We start from the raw sequence: 24,970 nt of genomic DNA on the forward strand, positions 1-24,970 counted from the left end.
ATGATCGTGGACTTCAGGAAACAGCAGAGGGAGCAGCCCCCATCTACATTGACGGGACAGTAATGGAGAGGGTGGAAAGTTTTAAGTTCCTCGGCGTACACACCACGGACAAACTGAAATGGTCCACCCACACAGACAGCATGGTGAAGAAGGCGCAGCAGCGCCTCTTCAACCTCAGGAGGCTGAAGAAATTCAGCATGTCACCAAAAACACTCCCAAACTTTTACAGATGCACAATAGAGATCATCCTGTCGGGCTGTATCACCGCCTGGTACAGCAACTGCTCCATCCATAACCGTAAGGCTCTCCAGAGGATAGTGAGGTCTGCACAACGCATCACCGGGTGCAAAGTACCTGCCCTCCAGGACACTTACACCACCCGATGTCACAGGAAGGCCAAAAAGATCATCAAGGACAACAACCACCCGAGCCACTGCCTGTTCACCCCGCTATCATCCAGAAGGCGAGGTCAGTACAGGTGCATCAAAGCGGGGACCGAGAGACTGAAAAACAGCTTCTATCTCAAAGCCATCAGACTGTTAAACAGCCATCACTAACATTGAGTGGCTGCTGCCAACATACTGACTCAACTCTAGCCACTTTAATAATGGAAAAGTTGTGTCATGGGAATTCTGTTCCCAATGTTCATAAACCGAACTTCAATTAAACTACTCAGTCTGCCCCCCAGAGGGTGTAAGATTCTGGTTGAATGAAGCAGACGGAGAGCCAGCCTACAATTGGTCAGAATGTTTATTTACGAGAGCTCTGAATATCATACAATGTACACAGCCTTTTATACCTGACATTCAGTCATACGCCTTTACAAATGCCCCTCCTCTTCTTTAACACTGTCAATGCTTATTTACAAGTCTTCTCCATCACATACATTGCTTATCATATCCTGCCCCATGTTACATAATCTACTGTAAGCCTAAAGGTTTCTCCCCTCTCTGGGTGGGGAGACCTTCTTCCTGTTATCAGTTTCACAGTAGTCACAAGTTGTCTTCTGTCTGGTAACAGTTCCCCTTTTCCCTTGAATGTCTTGCCTACATTGCTAAATCCTTAAGCTTAAACTTTTCCAACACACACACATTAGTACATTCATCTTATAATCACTCGGTTATACCTTTTCAGGGTGAAATCATTTAGTCAAACCTTTAATCATATAATTTCCATTACAAGTTGACATAATCAATTTATCACTAGCCACTTTATATAATGCTTACATACCCTACATTACTCATCTCATATGTATATACTGTACGCTATACCATCTACTGCGTCTTGCCATCTTGATGTAATTAAATGTATCACTAGCCACTTTAAACAATGCCACTTTATGTTTTCATACCCTACATTACTTATCTCATATATATATATATACTGTACTATATACCATCTTCTGCATCTTGTCTATGCCGTTCGTGCATCACTCATTCATATATTTGTATGTACATATTCGTATTCATTCCTTTACACTTGTGTGTATAAGTTAGTTGTTGTGAAATTGTTAGGTTATATTGCTTGTTAGATATTACTGCATGGTCGGAACTAGAAGCACAAGCATTTCGCTGTACTCGCATTAACATCTGCTAACCATGTGTATGTGACAAATACATTTGATTTGATTTTGATACAGACAAGGTAAAACTTAACAAACAAAACTTATAAGATCTCCTAAGCCTGTGTTCACCACCGACCTTATTTTCAGTGTTTATCCAAAAACCCTACAAAAACGCAATTAATTTCCCCCCATAGGTTTTGTCCAACAAACCATGGCGAAGTTTTCATACTTCTTGTGCTTCGCCGCAGAGCTGTTGTGAAAGAATTAGTCAAGGAAGCGGTGTCTCCGGAGGCATGCAGAGGCCAAATTGAGCTCCATTCCGCATTGCTGTGTGCCTCTCAAATTTTGTATCAATGCGGAGGGCTATGTATAGCTCTGCATTGACATGATTGGTTTAAGGTAGGTGAGGATGGGGACACAAACTCACTTCCTTGACAACTTTCTTCACAACAGCTCTGTGCTGCTCTGCGAAGCACGAGCAGTATGACACTTTTGTTGGATATAGCGCCGCAGAACTGATTGATTTCCGCTAGCAGGGACAGCTGCAGTCAAGATGTGCTATATTGGAAAAAATCATGAAAACAAAAATGTAAGGTTAGGCATTAGGGTTAGCAGTATGGTTAAAGTAAAATCAGATTTTATGACTGTGGTACAAGCCTGTGCCTCTTAAGGGGAAAGTAATCTGAAAGTAATCAGATTACATTACTGAGTTTGGTTAATCCAAAGGTTGTTACTGATTACAATGTTGGACAGGTAACTAGAAACTAACAGATTGCATTTAGAAAGTAACCTACCCAACCCTGGATACAGTATATAGGTCTCTCCATGTGTGGGAGATGGACATTTAAGATGATCAACACTCTCTTTATATTACTGACTTGTTGACTGATTGATCCATTCATCCTTCCATCCCTCCTCAGCCTTCCTCTCCTCTGAAGACCCGGTGAGGGTGGAGCTAAGTCAGAGAGCTGTTGAGGGACTGGTTAGGAAGAACACTTCTACAGCCAGAAAGGTGAGAGGTCACACAATTCTCCTGTTTTATCTGGTGTCCTGTGTGAACTTAAAGTATGCTCCCTCTAATTCTCTCTCTCGTGCTCGGACCCGAGCCCTAGGACCATGCCTCAGGACAACTTGGCCAGATGACTCCTGGCTGTCCCCAGTCCACCTGGTCGTGCTGCTGCTCCAATTTCAACTGATCTGGCTGCGGCTATGCAACCCTGAACTGTTCACCAAACGTGCTACCTTGTCCTGGACCTGCTGTTTTCGACCCTCTCCCTACCGCACCTGTTGTTTCGACCTCAGAATGCTCAGCTAACTATAGATCCTGGTTCGATACCTGGTTGTGCCACAGCCTGACGCGACCGGGAGACCCATGAGGCAACACACAATTGGCCCAGCTTCATCCGGTTTAGGGGAGGGCTTGGTTGGCTGGGATGTCCTTGTCCCATTGTGCTCCAGCGACTCCTATGGCTGGCCGGGCACATGCATGCTGACACGGTTGCCAGGTGTACGGTGTTTCCTCCGACACATTGGTGCGGCTGGCTTCTAGGTTAGTGTGTCAAGAAGCAGTGAGGCTTGGCGGGGTTGTGTTTCGGAGGACGCATGGCTCTCGACCTTCGCCTCTCCCGAGTCCGTACGGGAGTTGAAGCGATGGGACAAGACTGTAACTACCAATTGGATACCACGAAATTGGGGAGAAGGGGTAAAAAATAAAACAATGCTCGGCTATGAAAAGCCAACTGACATTTACTCCTGAGGTGCTGACCTGTTGCACCCTCTACAACCACTGTGATTATTATTTGACCTTGCTGGTCATCTATGAACTTTTGAACATCTTGAAGAACGATCTGGCCTTAAAGGCCATGTACTCTTATAAACTCCACCCGGCACAATCAGAAGGGGACTGGCCACCCCTCAAAGCCTGAGTGCTCTCTATGTTTCTGCCTAGGTTCCTGCCTTTCTAGGGAGTTTTTTTCTAGCCACCGTGCTTATACATCTGCATTGCTTGCTGTTTGGGGTTTTAGGCTGGGTTTCTGTACAGCACTTTGTGACATCTGCTGATGTAAAAAGGGCTTCATAAAAACATTTGATTTGAGGCCCGAATACATTGAGTGTTTTGTATAATATGACTAAATGTGTTTCTGTGTTGCAGGGGCAGTCAAGAAATGGAACAGCAAGGCCACAGAACATGGTGTTGAATTCTAACTTGAAATGTCCTTATTCATGTTAACATATTAGAACTGGTGGTGCAGAAAGTTTACATTCTGTTAGAACATGTTATTGTTAAATCTGTGGGAGACCACCTCAAGCCCCTGGTAGAGCCGGGGGTGGTGTTTACCACTCCACCACGCCTTCAGCAGGCTGGAAAAGTGGGATTGATCTGGTTGATCCATTTGTTTGTTTCAGTTTTCAGTAGTTGAATCCGTTGACATATTGTTGATTTCAACATTTTTTCATTTTCAACAAAAATGTACTGGATTGGTTGAAAACTGATACAAAAGTTTTATACCATTTTGACACGGTGGAAGATGTACTGAATTGATATGGTTTATCATACTAAGATGAACCAAGATGTGTTGATTTTGCACATATTTGTTGATTGGGTTAATATGTTTTGCAATATGTTCAAATCAAATCAAGCTTTATTTATACAGCACATTTCAGACATGAATGCAATACAATGCGCTTCACAAGGAAAAGGTAATAAAAAAACTATGAAAATAAAAACTGAAATATTTACAACACAACAAACATAAGAGCATAAAAAACTAAAGAATAACAATAAAAACTGAAAGACTAATGAGCATTCTAAGGAAATGACATTGATTAAAATAGTAAGAATAGGATGTAATATCAAGCCAAACTAAGCTAGTTTTACAACATTGTTAATAAACAATATAATTGTGCCAATAAAATTCAGTTAGTCTCATAAATTATTGTGATTACTAAATGTTACATTACATTGAAATATTATGACAATATAAAAACCAAATGTACACCCCTTTGTTAATATGTATTGCAATAATTCACTTAATGGTGAGGCATGGAATAATAAAACATGTATCTTTTGTCAGGCTGGATGTTTGAAATATGAGGTGATTTGAGTCATGCTTCTTCAGTAGTGGAATAAAGACAATTAGCACTTGAATGTTGTAAAGAAACACTATGTGTTAATGCTGGAGTGATGTATGATTGTTTAAAAATTGTTCATAAGTTAGTCCAAGTTAAACATTTTATATTGCATCCATATGTATAAGCTGCAAGTACGTTCAAATTGAGTTGTTTTGAACTCATTGAAACAATCACCTGAAAAAAGTATTTTCGACTTTCAACCAAAACCGAACGTAGATTGGACGTCGGGCATAGTATTATTTTCAACAACATTTTGCTATGTGGGAGGAGCCCAATGTCAAAACAATTTTAACGTGTAAAAATCAATAACCAATATGCAGAAACTGTTTGTGATACATTGAAAACCTAAACATAAAATGTACTATCGACACAAACATGTTCCACAATAGTAATCACTTCACTTGGATTTTTTTTAAATGAGCACCTTATAAACTGGACAAGTACCAAAAACGCTCTTGTTTCAAAAAGTGGCAAATAAATCACTGATATCAATTTAGGGGGAAATCAGGTTGTATGTGCTGTTGAAACTAACACAACTAAATAAAACACATGAAAATGGGAGATATCTTTTACCTCACTGGCTGGAGGACAACCTGCAGAAAACAGTCAGCTACATTTTGGAGTGATGCATTTAAATGTAGGGGTCCCCAAAACTAAGAAAACGCAACACTTATTCGTCATCACTTTGAAATCAATTGCGCAAGAGGTGGGAGATGAGGTTGCACTTCCTGTTAAAACTAACAGCTCAAACACCACACGGAATGTGGGAATAATGTGTACATCACTGTTTACAGGTCAATTTGTAGAAAACAGCTAGCTACATTTTAAAGTGTTGCAGTTTGATTCAAGTAGGTCGCCAACGCAGGAAGTGAAACGCAACCCTTTGTGTTTATGTTAATCACATAAATAGTACTCTTTCAATTCAGAGCCTGTATTTTTCCCAATAAGGGGATTATCCATATCATGCTGAAATCAATAGAACAGGGGGCAAATGTTTAAGGTTCTACATTGTGACATCATTAAAATACTGCTACTACAATGTTAAAACATTCTACATTGTGACATCATTAAAATACTGCTACAATGTTACAACATTCTACATTGTGACGTCATTAAATACTCCTACTACAATGTTAAAACATTCTACATTGTGACATCATTAAAATACTCCTACAATGTTAAAACATTCTACATTGTGACATTATTCATTGATATGATGAAACAACTCCATGTATGTATTTTCTGATGTTTAATCAGAGCTCTTTTACCAGAGTAATTCATGCCATATTGATCACAGCTATAAGGTTTCTCTGTGTGTTCTCTGGTAGGCTATCAGGATGTTTGGCTGAGTAAACATCTTCCCACATTTCTATTTTATTTTACCTTTAATTAATTAGGCAAGCCAATTAAGAACTAATTTTTAATTTCAATGACGGCCTAGGAAGAATGGGTTAACTGCCTTGTTCAGGGACAGAATGACAGATTTGTATTTCATCAGCTCGGGCATTCGAACTTGCATTGATTACAGCCACAAGGTTTCTATCCTGTGTGTGTTCTCTGGTGTGATATCATGTTCCTTGAGTGAGTAAAACTCCACCCACATTGAACACAGCTATAAGGCTTCTCTCCTTTGTGTGTTTTCTGGTGTGATTTTAAATATTGGGATGAACCAAAACTATTTCCACAGTCAGAGCAGTGGTAAGGTTTCTCTCCTGTGTGTGTTCTCTTGTGTATAGTCAGCTGGCTAAATGAAGTAAAACTCTTCCCGCATTGATCACAGCTATAAGGTTTCTCTCCTGTGTGTGTTCTCTGGTGTGCAGTCAGAATGCTAGATGTAAAAAAACTCTTCTCACATTGATCACAGCTATAAGATTTCTCTCTTGTGTGTGTTTTCTGGTGTGCTTTCAGGCTGCTTGTAACACTAAAACTCTTCCCACATTGATCACAGCTATAAGGCTTCTCTCCTGTGTGTGTTTTCTGGTGTGATTTTAAGTATTGTGCCGAAACAAAACACTTTCCACAGTCAGAGCAGTGGTAAGGTTTTGCTATTGTGTGCGTTCTCTTGTGTGATTTTAAATATTGGGAAGAAACAAAACTTGTTCCACAGTCAGAGCAGTGGTAAGATTTCTCTCCTGTGTGTATTCTCTGGTGTATAGTCAGCTGTTTAGGTGTAGTAAAACTCTTCCCACATTGATCACAGCTATTAGGTTTCTCTCCTGTATGGATTCTCTGATGTCTTTTAAGGTCTGTTGAAGAGGTAAGTTTGGGTATCCGCTGGTGTTTCTTGAGGTGTTCTGGTCTGGAGAGACTCTTCTCTGCCTCAGCAGCTTCATGATGTTGTTGAGGCTCTCCAGAAGATCCAAGATAGTCAAGTCTCTCTCCTGTGTGAACAACAAAGTCAGACAGATGGTTAAAGGCCCACAACAGCAGAAATCCACTGTTTATATGAGCTTAAGGTGATGCCCATGATTGTATACAACAATTTACGTCTGTAATGAATGTTTAAAAGCTTTCACAAACTTTGACTATTTTCTTAACTTCTTATGGGCAGGTGGGATGGTAGCGTCCCACCTGGCCAACATCCAGTGAAATTGCAGAGAGCGAAATTCAAACTGGAGAATTATAAATATTTAACTTTCATAAAATCACAAGTGTAATACATCAAAATAAAGCTTAACTTCTTGTTAATCCAGCTGCTGTGTCAGATTTCAAAAAGGCTTTATGGCGAAAGCACACCATGCGATTTTCTGAGGACAGCGCCCCACATACAAAAGCATGAAAAACAAATTTCAACCAGGCAGGTGCGCCACGAAAGTCAGAAATAGCGAAATAATAAATGCCTTACCTTTGATAATCTTCTTCTGTTGGCACTCCGAAAGGTCCCAGATACATCACAAATGGTACTTTTGTTCAATAATGTCCTTTATATCCATAAAAGCTCAGTTTAGCTGGCGTGCTTCAGTCAATAATCCACCCAGTTTCCCTCCATCAAAATGCATACAAAATGAATCCCAAATGTTACTAATAAACTTTTCCAAACAAGTCAAACAACATTTATAATCAAACCTTAGGTACCCTAATATGTAAATAATTGATCAAATGTAAGACATAGAATCGTTATTGTCTTTACCGGAGAAAAATACCAAAGAACGCGCTCTCTTCTACGCGCTTGGAAACACTACAGCCAAAATGGGAGCCACCTAGAAAAACTACAATTTCTGGCTCATTTTTCCAAAAACCAGCATGAAACTCTTTCTAAAGACTGTTGACATCTAGTGGAAGCCCTAGGAACTGCAATCTGGGAGGATTCGCCTTAAAATAAAAAGTGACAGCCATTGAAAACAGTGGTAGGCTGATTTTTTTTTTTGGGGGGGGGGGTGGTTTGTCCTCGGGGTTTCGCCTGCCATATCAGTTGTGTTATACTCATAGACAGAATTTTAACAGTTTTAGAAATATTACAGTGTTTTCTATCCAAATCTACCAATTCTATGCATATCCTAGCTTCTGGGCCTGAGTAACACGCTTTTCATCTGGACGTGAAAATACTGCCCCCTACCCAAGAGAGGTTAACACAGTCAAGTGAGCAACAACAGTCATATTTAGTCTTATACGCAGTATATCTGTTATCCTGTTGTAGAATATCTGTTAGCTAGGTATGGATGCAGTATATCTGTTATCTGGTTGTAGTATATCTGTCATCTAGTTGCACTATATCTGTTAGCTAGGTATGGATGCAGTATATCTGTTATCTGGTTGTAGTATATCTGTCATCTAGTTGCACTATATCTGTTATCTAGTTATGGATGCAGTATATCTGTTATCTAGTTATGGATGTAGTATATACATATAGTTGCAGTATATCTGTTATCTAGTTGTAGTATAGAAGTTATCTAGTTATGGATGCACAATATCTGTTATCTAGTTGCAGTATATCTGTTATCTAGTTATGGATGTAGTATATACATATAGATGTAGTATATCTGTTATCTAGTTATGGATGTAGTATATATATGTAATATATATTTATAGTTATATATATATATATAGTTGCAGTATATCTGTTATCTAGTTATGGATGTAGTATATCTGTCACGTCCTGACCAGTAATAGGGGTTATTTGTTATTGTAGTTTGGTCAGGACGTGGCAGAGGGTATTTGTTTTATGTGGTTCGGGGTGGTGGTTTGTTTAGTAGGGTATTTGATTTATGTATTCCGGGGGTTTTTGGGCACTGTTCTATGTTAGTGTATTTCTATGTTCTGTCTAGTCTTTTGTATTTCTATGTTTTGTTTATTGGGGTTGGACTCTCAATTGGAGGCAGGTGTTTTCTAGTTGCCTCTGATTGAGAGTCCTATATATAGGTATGTGTTTGTTGAGTGCTTTGTGGGAGATTGTTCTGTGTATAGCCTTGTGCCTTACCAGCCTGTGATTAGTCGTTGTGTTTTCTTTGTGTACGTGTTTGTTTTGGTTCTCCTTCTTGTCCGTTTAAAATAAAGAAGATCAGTGCACATAATTTCGCTGCGTATTGGTCCGACAATGACTTCTCTTTATCTTCAGACGACGAAGAGTGTTACAATATCTGTTATCTATTTATGGATGCAGTTCATCTGTTATCTAGTTATGGATGCAGTACATTTGTTATCTAGTTATGGATGCAGTACATCTGTTATCTATTTATGGATGCAGTTCATCTGTTATCTATTTATGGATGCAGTTCATCTGTTATCTAGTTATGGATGCAGTACATCTGTTATCTAGTTATGGATGCAGTACATCTGTTATCTAGTTATGGATGCAGTACATCCGTTATCTAGTTATGGATGCAGTACATCCGTTATCTAGTTATGGATGCAGTACATCCGTTATCTAGTTATGGATGCAGTACATCCGTTATCTAGTTATGGATGCAGTACATCCGTTATCTAGTTATGGATGCAGTACATCCGTTATCTAGTTATGGATGCAGTACATCCGTTATCTAGTTATGGATGCAGTACATCCGTTATCTAGTTATGGATGCAGTACATCCGTTATCTAGTTATGGATGCAGTACATCCGTTATCTAGTTATGGATGCAGTACATCCGTTATCTAGTTATGGATGCAGTACATCCGTTATCTAGTTATGGATGCAGTACATCCGTTATCTAGTTATGGATGCAGTACATCCGTTATCTAGTTATGGATGCAGTACATCCGTTATCTAGTTATGGATGCAGTACATCCGTTATCTAGTTATGGATGCAGTACATCCGTTATCTAGTTATGGATGCAGTACATCCGTTATCTAGTTATGGATGCAGTACATCCGTTATCTAGTTATGGATGCAGTACATCCGTTATCTAGTTATGGATGCAGTACATCCGTTATCTAGTTATGGATGCAGTACATCCGTTATCTAGTTATGGATGCAGTACATCCGTTATCTAGTTATGGATGCAGTACATCCGTTATCTAGTTATGGATGCAGTACATCCGTTATCTAGTTATGGATGCAGTACATCTGTTATCTAGTTATGGATGCAGTACATCTGTTATCTAGTTATGGATGCAGTACATCTGTTATCTAGTTATGGATGCAGTACATCTGTTATCTAGTTATGGATGCAGTACATCTGTTATCTAGTTATGGATGCAGTATATCTGTTATCTAGTTATGGATGCAGTATATCTGTTATCTAGTTATGGATGCAGTATATCTGTTATTTAGTTATGGATGCAGTATATCTGTTATTTAGTTGCAGTACATCTGTTACCTAGTTATGGATGCAGTATATCTGTTATCTAGTTATGGATGAAGTATATCTGTTATCAAGTTATGGATGTAATATATCTGTTATCTAGTTAAAGATGCAGTATATCTGTTATTTAGTTATGGATGCAGAATGTCTTCTTAAGGACAGACCTTCCGCTAGCGGAACGCCTCACCAATATCCAATGGTAGAGCGTGGCGCGGAATACAAATACCTCAAAAATGCTGTAACTTCAATTTCTCAAACATATGACTATTTTACACCATTTTAAAGACAAGACTCTCATTAATCTAACCACATTGTCCGATTTCAAAAAGGCTTTACAGCGAAAGCAAAACATTAGATTATGTCAGGAGAGTACCCTGCCAAAAATAATCACACAGCCATTTTCAAAGCAAGCATATATGTCACAAAAACCAAAACCACAGCTAAATGCAGCACAAACCTTTGATGATCTTCATCAGATGACACTCCTAGGACATTATGTTATACAATACATGCATGTTTTGTTCAATCAAGTTCATATTTATATCAAAAAACAGCTTTTTACATTAGCATGTGATGTTCAGAACTAGCATACCCACCGCAACCTTCCGGTGAATTTACTAAATTACTCATGATAAAAGTTCACAAAATACAGAACAATTATTTTAAGAATTATAGATACAGAACTCCTTTATGCAATCACGGTGTCAGATTTTAAAATAGCTTTTCGTCGAAAGCACGTTTTGCAATATTCTGAGTACATAGCCCGGCCATCACAGCTAGCTAATTTGACACCCACCAAGTTTGGGACAACCTAAACTCAGAATTACTATTGGAAAAATTGAATTACCTTTGCTGTTCTTCGTCAGAATGCACTCCCAGGAGTTCTACTTCAACAACAAATGCTGTTTTGGTTCCAAATAATCCATAGTTATATTCAAATAGCTCCGTTTTGTTCGTGCGTTCAGGTCACTATCCGAAGGGTGACTCGCGAGCGCATTTTGTGACAAAAAAAATCAAAATATTCCATTACCGTACCTCGAAGCATGTCAAATGCTGTTTAAAATCAATTTTTATGCTATTTGTCTTGTAAAATAGCGATAATATTCCAACCGGGCGACGTTGTATTCATTCAAAGGCTGAAAGAATAAAATTTAGAAGTCTCGTGAACGCGCCTCTCAGTCTCACTGTTCCCAGGCTGACCACTAACAAATTCTCCTGCTGTTCTTCGCCCAGAGACAGCAGACACCCCATTCCACTTTCTGGCGCCTTCTGAGAGCCAATGGAAGCCTTAGAAAATGTCACGTTACAGCACAGATGCTGTATTTTCGATAGAGATGCTACAGAAGGACAACAAATTGTCAGACAGGGCACTTCCTGGATGGAATCATCTCAGGTTTTGGCCTGCCATATGAGTTCTGTTATACTCACAGACACCATTCAAACAGTTTTCGAAACTTTAGAGTGTTTTCTATCCAAATCTACTAATTATATGCATATTCTAGATTCTGGACAGGAGCAGTAACCAGATAAAATCGGGCAAGTTTTGTATCCGGCCGTGAAAATACTGCCCCCTATCCCAAACAGGATATCTGATAACTAGTTATGGACGAAGTGAAAATGTTCTGTTATCTAGTTGTAGTATATCTGTTATCTAGTTGTAGTATATCTGTTATCTAGTTATGGATGCAGGATATCTGTTATCTAGTTATGGATGAAGTATATCTGTTATCTAGTTATGGATGTAGTATACATAAATATATATATATATATATATATATATATATATATATATGAAGATGTAGTAAATCTGTTATCTAGTTATGGATGCAGTATATCTGTTATCTAGTTGTAATATATCTGTTATCTAGTTATGGATGCAGTATAATTGTTATCTAGTTATGGACGCAGTATAATTGTTATCTAGTTATGGACGTAGTACATCTGTTATCTAGTTATAGTATATCTGTTATCTAGTTATGGATGTAGTATATACACATATAGATGCAGTATATCTGTAATCTAGTTATGGATGCAGTATATCTGTAATCTAGTTATGGATGCCGAATATCTGTTATCTAGTTATGGATGCAGTATATACACATATAGATGCAGTATATCTGTAATCTAGTTATGGATGCAGTATATCTGTAATCTAGTTATGGATGCCGAATATCTGTGATCTAGTTATGGATGCAGTAAATCTGTTATCTAGTTGTAATATATCTGTTATCTAGTTATGGACACAGGATATCTGTTATCTAGTTATGGATGTAGTATATACATATATAGATGCAGTATATCTGTAATCTTGTTATGGATGTAGTATATCTGTTATCTAGTTATTGATGCAGTATATCTGTTGTCTAGTTATGGATGCAGTAAATCTGTTATCTAGTTGTAATATATCTGTTATCTAGTTATGGATGTAGTATATCTGTTATCTAGTTATGGATGTAGTATATCTGTTATCTAGTTATGGATGTAGTATATCTGTTGTCTAGTTAAGGAAGTAGTACATCTGTTGTCTAGTTAAGGACGTAGTACATCTGTTGTCTAGTTGTAGTTGCAGTATATCTGTTGTCTAGTTGCAGTATATCTGTTATCTAGTTGCAGCATATCGGTTAACTAGTTATGGATGCAGTATATCTGTTATCTAGTTATGGATGCAGTATATCTGTTATCTAGTTATGGATGCAGTATATCTGTTATCTAGTTATGGATGCAGTATATCTGTTATCTAGTTATGGATGCAGTATATATGTTATCTAGTTATGGATGCAGTATATCTGTTATCTAGTTATGAATGAAGTATATCTGTTATCTAGTTATGGATGCATGTATCTAGATGTAGTATATCTGTTATCTAGTTATGAATTAAGTATATCTGTTATCTAGTTATGGACGTAGTATGTTTGATATCTAGTTATGGATGCAGTATATCTGTTAACTAGATGTAGTATATCTGTTATCTAGTTATGGATGTAGTATATACATATATAGATGCAGTATATCTGTAATCTAGTTATGGATGCAGTATATCTGTAATCTAGTTATGGATGCAGTATATCTGTTATCTAGTTATGGATGCAGTATATCTGTTATCTAGTTATGGATGCAGTATATCTGTTAACTAGATGTAGTATATCTGTTATCTAGATGTAGTATATATGTTATCTAGTTATGGATGCAGTATATCTGTTATCTTGTTATCTAGTTATAGTATATCTGTTATCTAGTTGCAGTATATCTGTTATCTAGTTATGGATGTAGTATATACATATATAGATGCAGTATATCTGTAATCTAGTTATGGATGCAGTATATCTGTTATCTAGTTATGGATGCAGAATATATGTTATCTAGTTATGGATGCAGAATATCTGTTATCTAGTTATGGATGCAGTATATCTGTTACCTAAATGTAGTATATCTGTTATCTAGATGTAGTATATCTGTTATCTAGTTGCAGTATATCTGTTATCTAGTTATGGATGTAGTATATACATATATAGATGCAGTATATCTGTAATCTAGTTATGGATGCAGTATATCTGTTATCTAGTTATGGATGCAGAATATATGTTATCTAGTTATGGATGCAGAATATCTGTTATCTAGTTATGGATGCAGTATATCTGTTACCTAAATGTAGTATATCTGTTATCTAGATGTAGTATATCTGTTATCTAGTTATGGATGCAGTATATCTGTTATTTAGTTGCAGTACATCTGTTATCTAGTAATGGATGCAGGATATCTGTTATCTAGTTATGGATGAAGTATATATATATTATCTACTTATGGATGAAGTATATCTGTTATCTAGTTGTAATATATCTGTTATCTAGTTATGGATGCAGTATAATTGTAATCTAGTTATGGACGCAGTATAACTGTTATCTAGTTATGGACGTAGTACATCCTGTTATCTAGTTATAGTATATCTGTTATCTAGTTATGGATGTAGTATATACATATATCGATGCAGTATATCTGTAATCTAGTTATGGATGCAGTATATCTGTAATCTAGTTATGGATGCAGTATATCTGTTATCTAGTTATGGATGCAGAATATCTGTTATCTAGTTATGGATGCAGAATATCTGTTATCTAGTTATGGATGCAGTATATCTGTTACCTAGATGTAGTATATCTGTTATCTAGATGTAGTATATCTGTGTCACGTCCTGACCAGTATAAGCGTTATTTGTTATTGTAGTTTGGTCAGGACGTGGCAGAGGGTATTTTGTTTATGTGGTTCGGGGTGGTGATTTATGTAGTAGGGTGTTTGATTTATTATTTCCGGGTTTTGGTCTATGTTCTTTCTGGTTTGTTTTATTTCTATGTTTAGGTTGATAGGGGTTGGAGTCAATTGGAGGCAGGTGCTTCTCGTTGCCTCTGATTGAGAGTCCTATATATGGGTAATTGTTTGGTTTGGTGTTGTGGGAGATTGTTTCTTGTTTTGCCTGTGTGAGCATGACAAGACTGTTTTGTTGTTCGTGAGTTCTTCGTTTTTTTTGTAATTTTGGTGTTCACTTTATTTTCAAATAAATACAAGATGAGCATCCACATTCCTGCTGCGTTTTGGTCCTCCATTCCAGATAACAACCATTACAATCTGTTATCTAGTTATGGATGCAGTATATCTGTTATCTAGTTGCAGTATATCTGTTATCTAGTTGCAGTATATCTGTTATATAGTTATGGATGTAGTATATACATATATAGATGTAGAATATCTGTAATCTAGTTATGGATGTAGTATATACATAGTTGAAGTATATCTGTTATTTAGTTGCAGTATATCTTATCTAGTTGCAGCATATCGGTTATCTAGTTATGGATGCAGTATATCTGTTATCTAGTTATGGATGCAGTATATCTGTTATTTAGTTATGGACGTAGTAAAAATGTTATCTAGTTGTAGTATATCTGTTATCTAGTTATGGACACAGGATATCTGTTATCTAGTTATGGATGTAGTATATCTGTTATCTAGTTATGGACGTAGTACATCTGTTGTCTAGTTGTAGTTGCAGTATATCTGTTGTCTAGTAATGGATGTAGTATATCTGTTATCTAGTTAAAGATGCAGTATATCTGTTATTTAGTTATGGATGCAGTATGTCTTATCTAGTTATGGACGCAGTATATCTGATATCTAGTTATGGATGCAGTATATTTGATATCTAGTTAAGACGTACAATATCTGTTATCTAGTTGCAGCACATCTGTTATCTAGTTGCAGTACATCTGTTATCTAGTTATGGATGCAGTATAACCGTTATCTAGTTATGGATGCAGTATAACCGTTATCTAGTTATGGATGCAGTATATCTGTTATCTAGTTGTAGTACATCTTATCTAGTTGTAGTATATCTGTTATCTAGTTATGGACACAGGATATCTGTTATCTAGTTATGGATGTAGTATATCTGTTATCTAGTTAAGGACGTAGTACATCTGTTGTCTAGTTGTAGTTGCAGTATATCTGTTATCTAGTTATGGATGCAGTATATCTGTTATCTAGTTATGGATGCAGTATATCTGTTATCTAGTTATGAATGAAGTATATCTGTTATCTAGTTATGGATGCAGTATATCTGTTATCTAGTTATGGATGCAGTATATCTGTTATCTAGTTATGGATGCAGTATATCTGTTATCTAGTTATGGATGCAGTATATCTGTTATCTAGTTATGGATGCAGTATATCTGTTATCTAGTTATGAACGAAGTATATGTGTTATCAAGTTATGGACGTAGTATATCTGTTATCTAGTTATGGACGCAGTATATCTGATATCTAGTTATGGACGCAGTATATTTGATATCTAGTTATGGACGTAGTATATCTGATATCTAGTTATGGACGTAGTATATCTGTTATCTAGTTATGGACGTAGTATATCTGTTATCTAGTTATGGACGTAGTATATCTGTTATCTAGTTGCAGTACACTGTTATCCAGTTGCAGTACATCTGTTATCCAGTTGCAGTACATCTGTTATCCAGTTGCAGTACATCTGTTATCCAGTTGCAGTACATCTGTTATCCAGTTGCAGTACATCTGTTATCCAGTTGCAGTACATCTGTTATCCAGTTGCAGTACATCTGTTATCCAGTTGCAGTACATCTGTTATCCAGTTGCAGTACATCTGTTATCTAGTTGCAGTACATCTGTTATCGAGTTGCAGTATATCTGTTATCTAATTAAAGATGCAGTATATCTGTTATCTAATTAAAGATGCAGTATATCTGTTATCTAGTTAAAGATGCAGTATATCTGTTATCTAGTTAAAGATGCAGTATATCTGTTATCTAGTTAAAGATGCAGTATATCTGTTATCTAGTTAAAGATGCAGTATATCTGTTATCTAGTTAAAGATGCAGTATATCTGTTATCTAGTTATGGACGTAGTATATCTGATATCTATTTATGGACGTAGTATATCTGTTATTTAGATATGGACGTAGTAAAAAATGTATCTAGTTGTAAAATATCTGTTATCTAGTTAAGGACGTAGTACATCTGTTATCTAGTTAAAGATGCAGTATATCTGTTATAAGGTTGCAGTATATCTGTTATCTAGTTATGGATGTAGTATATACATATATAGATGTAGTATATCTGTAATCTAGTTATGGATGTAGTATATACATATACAGATGTAGTATATCTGTAATCTAGTTATGGATGTAGTTATATATAGTTGCAGTATATCTGTTATCTAGTTATGAATGAAGTATATGTGTTATCTAGTTATGGATGTAGTATATCTCTTATCTAGTTGCAGTATATCTGCGTGGGCAGAAATGGTGAGCGAAGATCTTTGTTTTTCACATTGTATTCCGAATATTACCATACATTATCAGAGCAAGATCAGGAGTGCTACTCAAGGAAACTCACATTAAGCTCTGTGTCGCTATTCACTAATTCCACACTGTGGGGGAAAACTCTGCGGAGTTCTCATAGGCTGACAGCAAAAATAGCCTCCATTTACAGGTTGCTTGTGAGTGCATTTCACAGGCTCGTTTGAATGTCCTGCTAAATATCATGTTTGAGGAAAATGCTCTTTGGCTAGCTTTGCTACCAGCCGGTCAATGAGCGTTAGCATTCAAGCTAACAACTGCAGCATCAAAAATAGGTATTTTGCAACTATCGCAACCAAATATTATCTTAGCGACTGTTCAAGCAACAATCAAAACAACAATTGTAAGCCTATGAGAACCCCCAAAAGTAATAACCTGGTAAATCTAGAGTGTTGAATGGTCCCAGATGGTGAACAGTTTATTTAGTAATAACCTGGTAAATCTAGACTGTTGAATGGTCCCAGATGGTGAACAGTTTATTTAGTAATAACCTGGTAAATCTAGGCTGTTGAATGGTCCCAGATGGTGAACAGTTTATTTAGTAATAACCTGGTAAATCTAGACTGTTGAATGGTCCCAGATGGTGAACAGTTTATTTAGTAATAACCTGGTAAATCTAGGCTGTTGAATGGTCCCAGATGGTGAACAGTTTATTTAGTAATAACCTGGTAAATCTAGACTGTTGAATGGTCCCAGATGGTGAACAGTTTATTTTGTAATAACCTGGTAAATCTAGACTGTTGAATGGTGCCAGATGGTGAACAGTTTATTTAGTAATAACCTGGTAAATCTAGACTGTTGAATGGTCCCAGATGGTGAACAGTTTATTTAGTAATAACCTGGTAAATCTAGGCTGTTGAATGGTCCCAGATGGTGAACAGTTTATTTAGTAATAACCTGGTAAATCTAGGCTGTTGAATGGTCCCAGATGGTGAACAGTTTATTTAGTAATAACCTGGTAAATCTAGACTGTTGAATGGTCCCAGATGGTGAACAGTTTATTTAGTAATAACCTGGTAAATCTAGACTGTTGAATGGTCCCAGATGGTGAACAGTTTATTTAGTAATAACCTGGTAAATCTAGGGTGTTGAATGGTCCCAGATGGTGAACAGCAGTTTATTTAGAAGCCAGACATTTCATTCACAGACAGTGATGATGTCATCTCACGGGGACGTGCTCTAGATAGTCTGCTTCCCCAGTGATGATGTCATCTGTAATAATAATAATTCAGACAGTGATGATGTCATCTGTAATAATAATAATAATTCAGACAGTGATGTAATCTGTAATAATAATAATACAGACAGTGATGATGTCATCTGTAATAATAATAATAATAATAATAATTCAGACAGTGATGATGTCATCTGTAATAATAATAATAATTCAGACAGTGATGATGTCATCTGAAATAACAATTCACAGACAGTGATGATGTCATCTGAAATAATAATTCACAGACAGTGATGATGTCATCTGAAATAATAATTCACATACAGTGATGATGTCATCTCACGGTGATTTACAGTTTGTTGCCAAAACAAACAGCAGGAATTTAAACAGCCACAAGCCCGGGGCTAACTGAGGCCGCATCACGTGATCCAAAGTAAACAGGCTAGAAAACAAATGTCTAACGCCCGTCCAACAGACTGTTGACCAATCATGTTCAGATTGTCACGCTGTGTCACGTGGTTGCTAAGCTAATCGTCAGAAAATCCCTTATAAAAGTCAGGGTTTGAGTCGAGAACACTGCCTATTTTCCTCAAAAGTACAGTACCAGTCAAAAGTTTGAACGCACCTACTCATTCAAGGGTTTTTCTTTATTTTTACTATTTTCTACATTGTAGAATAATAGTGAAGGCATCAAAACTATGATATAACACATATGGAATCACGTAATGACCAAACCAACATTTATTTTAGATTTTAGATTCTTCAAAGTAGCCACCCTTTGCCTTGATGACAGCTTTGCATTCTCTCACCCAGCTTCATGAGGTAGTCACCTGGAATGCTTTTCCAACAGTCTTGAAGAAGTTCCCACATATGCTGAGCACTTGTTGGCTGCTTTTCCTTCATTCTGCGGTCCAACTCATCCCAAACCATCTCAATTGTGTTGAGTTTGGGTGATTATTGAGGCCAGGTCATCTGATGCAGCACTTCACCACTCTCCTTCCTGGTCAAATAGCCCTTACACAGCCTGGAGGTGTGTTTTGGGTCATTGTCCTGTTGAAAAACAAATTATAGTCCCACTAAGCACAAACCAGCTGGGATGGTGCATTGCTGTGGCAGCCATGCTGTTAAGTGTGCATTGAATTCTAAATAAATCCCCAATAGTGTCACCAGCAAAGCACCCCGACTCCATCACACCTCCTCCTCCATGCTTCACAGTGGGAACCACACATGCAGAGATCATCCATTCACCTACTCTGCATCTCACAAAGACACAGCGGTTGGAACCAAAAATCTCAAATTTGGACTCATCAGACCAAAGGACAAATTTCCACCAGTCTAATGTCCATTGCTCGTGTTTCTTGGCCCAAGCAAGTCTCTTCTTCTTATTGATGTCCTTTAGTAGTGGTTTCTTTGCAGCAATACGACCATGAAGGCCTGATTTCACGCAGTCTCCTCTGAACAGTTGATGTTGAGAGTTCAAGTATGTTACTTGAACTCTGTGAAAAATATATCTGGGCTGCAATCTGAGGTGCATTTATTTGCCAATTTCTGAGGCTTGTAACTCTAATGAACTTATCCTCTGCAGCAGAGGTAACTCTGGGTCTTCCTTTCCTGTGGCGGTCCTCATGAGAGCCCGTTTCATCATTGCGCTTGATGTTTTTTGCGACTGCACTTGAAGAAACTCACAAACATTTTAAGTTTTCCGGATTGACTGACTTTCATGTCTTAAAGTAAAGTAATGATGGACTGTCATTTCTCTTTGCTTATTTGAGCTGTTCTTGCCATAATATGGACTTGGTCATTTACAAAATAGGGCTATACCACCCCTACCTTTTCACAACACAACTGACTGGCTCAAACACATTAAGAAGGGAAGAAATTCCACAAATGAACTTAAGGCACACCTGTTAATTGAAATGCATTCCAGGTGAGTACCTCATGAAGCTGGTTGAGAGAATGCCAAGAGTGTGCAAAGCTGTCATCAAGGCAAAGGGTGGCTACTTTGAAGAGTCTAAAATATAAACATATTTTGATGTGTTTAACACTATTTGGTTACTACATGATTCCATATGTGTTATTTCAAAGTATTGATGTCTTCACTATTATTTTACAATGTAGAAAATAGTAAAAATAAATTAAAACCCTTGAATGAGTAGGTGTGTCCAAACTTTTGACTGGTACTGATTTAAAAAGCCAGGCATATTCAGCTAGGCAATTGATTATAGACCTAATTAAGTTGGGGTTTGCTCTCTCCTTAATTTTCTTAGACAATTAAGCTAAGCCCAATTCATCCCTAAGGTGTTCGATGGAGTTGAGATCAGGGCTCTGTGCAGGCAAGTCATCCACACCAAACCAATTCTGTTTGGACTTCGCTTTATGCACAGTGGCATTGTCATGCTGCAACAGTTAAGAGCCTTCCACAAACTGTTGCCACAGTGACAGGCAGACAGGTAGAAAACAGACAGACAGACAGACAGACAGACAGACAGACAGACAGACAGACAGACAGACAGACAGACAGACAGACAGACAGACAGAGGGGCATTGTCATGCTGCAACAGGAAAGAGCCTTCCACAAACTGTTCCCCAAACTGTTGGAAGCACAGAATCATCTAGAATGTCACTGTATGCTGTAGCACTAAGATTTCCCTTCACTGGAACTAAGGGGCCCGAACCATGAAAAAACAGCCACAGATCATTATTCCTCTTCCACCAAACTTTACAGTTTAATGAACTATGCATTCAGGCAGGTAGTGTTCTCCTGGCATCCGCTAAACCCAATTTAATGAACTACGCATTCAGGCAGGTAGTGTTCTCCTGGCATCCGCTAAACCCAATTTAATGAACTACGCATTCAGGCAGGTAGTGTTCTCCGGGCATCCGCTAAACCCAGTTTAATGAACTATGCATTCAGGCAGGTAGTGTTCTCCTGGCATCCGCTAAACCCAATTTAATGAACTACGCATTCAGGCAGGTAGTGTTCTCCGGGCATCCGCTAAACCCAGTTTAATGAACTATGCATTCAGGCAGGTAGTGTTCTCCGGGCATCCGCTAAACCCAGTTTAATGAACTATGCATTCAGGCAGGTAGTGTTCTCCGGGCATCCGCTAAACCCAGTTTAATGAATTATGCATTCAGGCAGGTAGTGTTCTCCTGGCATCCGCTAAACCCAGTTTAATGAACTATGCATTCAGGCAGGTAGTGTTCTCCGGGCATCCGCTAAACCCAGATTCATCCGTCGGACTGCCAGATGGTGAAGGAGGATTCATCACTCCAGAGAACATGCGTTTCCACTGCACCAGAGTCCAATGGCGGTGAGCTTTACACCTCTCCAGCCGACGCTTGGCATTGCGCATGGTGATCTTAGGCTTGTGTGTGACTGCTCGGCCATGGAAACCCATTTCATGAAGCTCCCAACGAACAGTTCTTGTGCTGACGTTGCTTCCAGAGGCAGTTTGTGTTTCAGCACTCTGCGGTCCCGTTGGTAAGGTTGCATCCTATGACGGTGCTACATTTAAAGTAAGAGCTCTTCAGTAAGGCCATTCTACTGCCAATGTTTGTCTATGGAAATTGCACAGCTGTGTGCTCAATTTTATACACCAGTCAGCAACGGATGTGGCTGAAATAGCTGAACCCACTAAGTTGAAGGGGTGTCCACAAAATGTTGTATATATAGCGTATTTACGACTGCTCCACAAAAATAAATCACGGTCAACAAAACAGCCTATCGACAGAACAATCGACCAGCCGACTACGGTCAGCCCTAAAACAATTGGCTGAATATTATACAATGACTTATCAACAGCTCTAACAATTTGAACCCCACAGGAAATCTACACTGGCAGTTACAGAAAGACCCATTTACTATATAACCATTGATTCTTGAAGAATATAACTTATAAATGCCTCAAATGTTTCAATTGTATTATCCCACCAGAAACCAAAACATAACCTTGTATAACGCCACTGTTTGTAAACTAACACTGTATAGCCTCAATCTGGTTAAACTATCATTATGACCTCATGGGTGGATTATAGAATATACTATATAGCCTAGAAACCTGGTTAAACTATCATTATGACATCATGGATGAATTCTAGAATATACTATATAGCCTAGAAACCTGGTTAAACTATCATTATGACATCATGGATGAATTCTAGAATATACTATATAGCCTAGAAACCTGGTTAAACTATCATTATGACATCATGGATGAATTCTAGAATATACTATATAGCCTAGAAACCTGGTTAAACTATCATTATGACATCATGGATGGATTCTAGAATATACTATATATCCTAGAATTAAACTATCATTATGACACCATGGATGAATTCTAGAATATCCTAGAAACCTGGTTAAACTATCATTATGACATCATGGATGAATTCTCGAATATACTATACATCCTAGAAACCTGGTTAAACTATCATTATGACATCATGGATGAATTCTAGAATATCCTAGAAACCTGGTTAAACTATCATTATGACCTCATGGGTGGATTATAGAATATACTATATATATCCTAGAAACCTGGTTAAACTATCATTATGACATCATGGATGGCCAGTCCTTGTATTCATAGTGTAGTGAATTCAGGGGGTATCCCTGAGCTGAACTCAAACTTGGGTCCAGTGACTGTCAAGCCAACACCTTATAACTGTTACGCCAAGATGTCTGAACTTCTTGACGAGGTCGCTAGGTTTTGGCTCAAGGTTTCTAAAATAGCTTTCTCTATGAATTTGAGAGTGGTTACATTTCTCCAGCCCCCATCCCTCAGCTGTTTACCAAACCAAGTCTCTGGGCAGCCATTTTGTTGCTGTTTAAATCCTAGGTTGTTCCTTTAAAAAAGCCACATCAATCAATCTGCAATTGAAACAATAACAAGTCTGTCATTCCACCACTGTTTAGGTAATAAGATGATGGATGGGGCTGGAGAAACGTAACTACTCTCAAATTCAGACAGACCAAATGATGCAAGGACTCACCATCCATGATATCTCACGTCACCCCGCTCCTCCGCTCTCTCCACTGGCTTCCAGTTGAAGCTCGCATCCGCTACAAGACCATGGTGATTGCCTACGGAGCTGTGAAGGGAACGGCACCTCCATACCTTCAGGCTCTCATCAGGCCCTACACCCAAACAAGGGCACTGCGTTCATCCACCACTGGCCTGCTGGCCCCCCTACCTCTGAGGAAGCACAGTTCCCGCTCAGCCCAGTCAAAACTGTTCGCTGCTCTGGCACCCCAATGGTGGAACAAGCTCCCTCACGACGCCAGGACAGCGGAGTCAATCACCACCTTCCGGAGACACCTGAAACCCCACCTCTTTAAGGAATACCTAGGATAGGATAAAGTAATCCTTCTAACCCCCCCCCCCCCCCTTAAAAGATTTAGATGCACTATTGTAAAGTGGTTGTTCCACTGGATATCACAAGGTGAATGCACCATTTTGTAAGTCGCTCTGGATAAGAGCGTCTGCTAAATGACTTAAATGTAAATGTAAATATCAACATTATAGTTTTAACCATGTTGAGGCTGTTGATTTACATTGTTTCTAAACGTTGGAGTAAAAAAAAGCTTATTTGGGGTTCTGATGTGGTATAACAGTTTACTAAGCTCATGAGGCATGTGTTATATTCTTCAAGAATCAATGGCTATAAATAAATCATTTAAATGTCCAAATATGGATGTAGCAACTGCAGATTTCCCCTTTCACACCAAACATCAGTTCAACAACTGCAGAGTTTGTGCCTCTGTATTTAAGAGAGTACTTACTAGTGTTAATCAGGGAACGGTTTCTCAAAACCATCTTACTGCTATGTTCATCATTGAATACCTTAAGATGCGTTTGGGAAACCGGGCCCAGATATCCAGTTTCCTCCTCCTCCTTTTTCGACGTGACAGTCATCTCCCCCTCCTCTTTCACTCCAACAACTGCATCCTCCTCTTCTTTTACTGTAACATCCTCCTCCTCTTTCACTGTAACGTCTTTCTCTTCCTCCTCTTCTTTCACTCTGAACGTGTCTACCTCTTCTTTCACTGAAACGTCTTTCTCTTCCTCCTCTTCTTTCACTCTGTACGTGTCTACCTCTTCTTTCACTGAAACGTCTTTCTCTTCTTCTTTCACTGTAACAGCCTCACCCTTTACTTGTTGTTGTATTGTAACATCTTTCTCTTCCTCCTCCTCTTTAACGAGAGTTTCTTTCTCCGTCCAGCAGACCTCTTCTTTAGCAGGAGGAGAGTAGCTTAGTGAGCTCATGGTCGGAGATGTTAGCTAGCTAGGCTAACGCTAACTTAACCAGCCAGCTAGCTGACCAATAACCGCCGTAAATCGGATAACTAACTAGACGACAGAATGTTTCAAACACAGTTGCTAATATACACGAAGCGTCTAAAAAGCTTTATTGGTTCGGTTATTTTGTCTAGCAAGCTACCGAGGTGGCTGACGAACTGTTGCTGCTGTTGAAAGAAGC

At 38.2% G+C, this 24,970-nt stretch overlaps 1 protein-coding gene across 1 annotated transcript in view; it reads right to left on the minus strand.

The window, feature by feature from the left end:
* The window catches only part of LOC106594470 (uncharacterized), a 29,719-nt gene extending 4,749 nt beyond the window's left edge, over positions 1-24,970 (minus strand). The window contains exons 1-2 of the mRNA XM_082969596.1: positions 24,334-24,970; positions 6,886-7,077 (exon numbers count right to left, since the gene is read on the minus strand). Coding sequence (XP_082825722.1) covers positions 6,886-7,077; positions 24,334-24,756 — 615 coding nt within the window. The 5' untranslated portion in view covers positions 24,757-24,970. The remainder of the gene's footprint in view (positions 1-6,885; positions 7,078-24,333) is intronic.

Source organism: Salmo salar, chromosome 02, assembly GCF_965601325.2.
Source record: "Salmo salar chromosome 02, fSalSal1, whole genome shotgun sequence".
Classification (NCBI taxonomy): Eukaryota; Metazoa; Chordata; class Actinopteri; order Salmoniformes; family Salmonidae; genus Salmo; species Salmo salar.